We start from the raw sequence: 2,056 nt of genomic DNA on the forward strand, positions 1-2,056 counted from the left end.
ATATATATATATATATATATATATATATATATATATATATCACCTAATCCTAAATATATTTTCATCTCCATAAATATTTTATGTACATCAATGTATGCCACATTATGCAAAAATAAATAAATAAATAAAAATAGGTATGTTGTCAGTGGCAAACATGCTAATCACTTATTGATATGTGACCCTGGAGCACAAAAGCAGTGTTAAGTCGCTGGGGTATATTTGTAGCAATAGCCAAAAATACATTGTATGGGTCAAAATTATCGATTTTTCTTTTATGCCAGAAATCATTAGGATATTAAGTAAAGATCATGTTCCATGAAGATATTTTCTAAATGTCCTACTGTAAATATATTAAAACTTAATTTTTGATTAGTAATATGCATTGCTAAGAACTTCATTTGGACAACTTTAAAGGTGATTTTCTGAATATTTAGATTTTTTTGCACCCTCAGATTCCAGATTTTCAAATAGTCGTATCTCGGCCAAATCTTGTCCTCCTGTCCTAACAAACCATACATCAATGGAAACCTTATTTATTCAGTTTTCAGATTATGTATAAATCTTAATTTCAAAAAATGTACCCTTATGACTGGTTTTGTGGTCCAGGGTCACGTATGTTTATGAATAGTGGTATTGTGTTGATGAATATGATGTGTACTGTGTGAGCAGGTGTGAGATCGAGGCGACTCTAGAGCGTCTGAAGCGGCTGGAGAGAGATCTGAGCACCAAAGAACAAGTGCTGAAAGAAAGAGAGAGACGGTTAAAGATGTGGGAGAGAAAGCTCATCGAGCAGTCCAACACACCGGTGAGTCTCTGTCTTACTGCAGGTCACTGAGGACTTTGACTCGTCGCTCTAACCAAAAGTAACCGTTTACTCCAAAGTCAATCTGAATCATTTCTGTCATGCTTTACTCTCATGTTTTGGAGATGTTCTGAAGAATATTTCTAGTCTTAAATATATCTTATAGAATATTCATGCTCCTTTCCATACTATGAAAGCAGCTGACAAGGTACTGTCAAGATCCAAAAAGAGAACAATAAAATTACTATAACCCTTGTGAAAAAGTAGTACTCTTATAGTTTTAAAAAGAGTGTTTATTACGGAAATAATATAATTTAAACGATAATACTTAAGTGCAACCTGAATGTTATGTTTAATTGCATCTTAATTGCAATGAAAGGAAAATGTTTTATTTGAAAGATTTATAAATAGCTGAACAAATATCTGGATTTCATTATTACTTTGTGTTTGAAATATGGTTAAAGTGTTTACTGTCGAATGTACTGACAAACATTTATGGTAAACTAAAAAATACTTTAATGTAATTTCTATTGAAACTTGTATTTCATGTATTTAAATACATCTGTAATTACACATTTTTAATGATGAAGTTGCAATTTAGTACATTTAAAAACTAAACTTTAACTGTAGTATTGAATAACACTACAGTTAAAATGATAATCAAGTACTATACATGTGTTTTAGTGTTAGTCAACACAACAAAATTAGTGTACATTAAAATTATGTTATTAAAACATGATTTAAAATGTACTTTAAAATAAATCTTTTAATTTGACATTAACATTTGATATTTAATTCATATTATATTATCTGCAATTAGTTTTTTTTCTTTTAAATATATATAAATATAAGATTTTTGCACATTTCTTTTTCATAGTCCATAGAAAATTGTGTTGTTGTTGTTACATTAATTGTGACAGTTATTTGTGACATTCTGAGTGAACTGTTCCTTTAAGTGGTCTCTAACGCACATAGAAACAAGCCCCTCCCGTATGTTACCTGCGGCTCACCTGAGCATCATGGGATGCAGTGTTTCACTGCACAACTAAACCAGACTACAGCCTCCGCCGATCCTTTATATCTATGCATTTGGCAGTCGCTTTCATACAAATCGATATATTGCATTCAAGGGATATATTTTGTCATATCACATATTCCGTGTGGATCAAAACCACACCCTTGGTGTGCGAGTGCCGTGCTTTACTGTTTGAGCTACAGGAACGATGTATGAATAAACACACATGACAGCAGAAA

The 2,056-nt window shown here is 31.5% G+C and overlaps 1 protein-coding gene across 1 annotated transcript in view; it reads left to right on the plus strand.

The window, feature by feature from the left end:
- Positions 1-669: 669 nt before the first annotated feature.
- Positions 670-2,056, plus strand: part of LOC107600726 (mitogen-activated protein kinase kinase kinase MLT-like) — a gene marked incomplete at its 5' end in the record, with an annotated part of 21,298 nt that continues 19,911 nt past the window's right edge. The window contains one exon of the mRNA XM_016292685.1: positions 670-805. Coding sequence (XP_016148171.1) covers positions 670-805 — 136 coding nt within the window. The remainder of the gene's footprint in view (positions 806-2,056) is intronic.

Source organism: Sinocyclocheilus grahami, unplaced genomic scaffold (genome assembly GCF_001515645.1).
Source record: "Sinocyclocheilus grahami isolate Dianchi unplaced genomic scaffold, SAMN03320097.WGS_v1.1 scaffold290.1, whole genome shotgun sequence".
Lineage (NCBI taxonomy): Eukaryota > Metazoa > Chordata > Actinopteri > Cypriniformes > Cyprinidae > Sinocyclocheilus > Sinocyclocheilus grahami.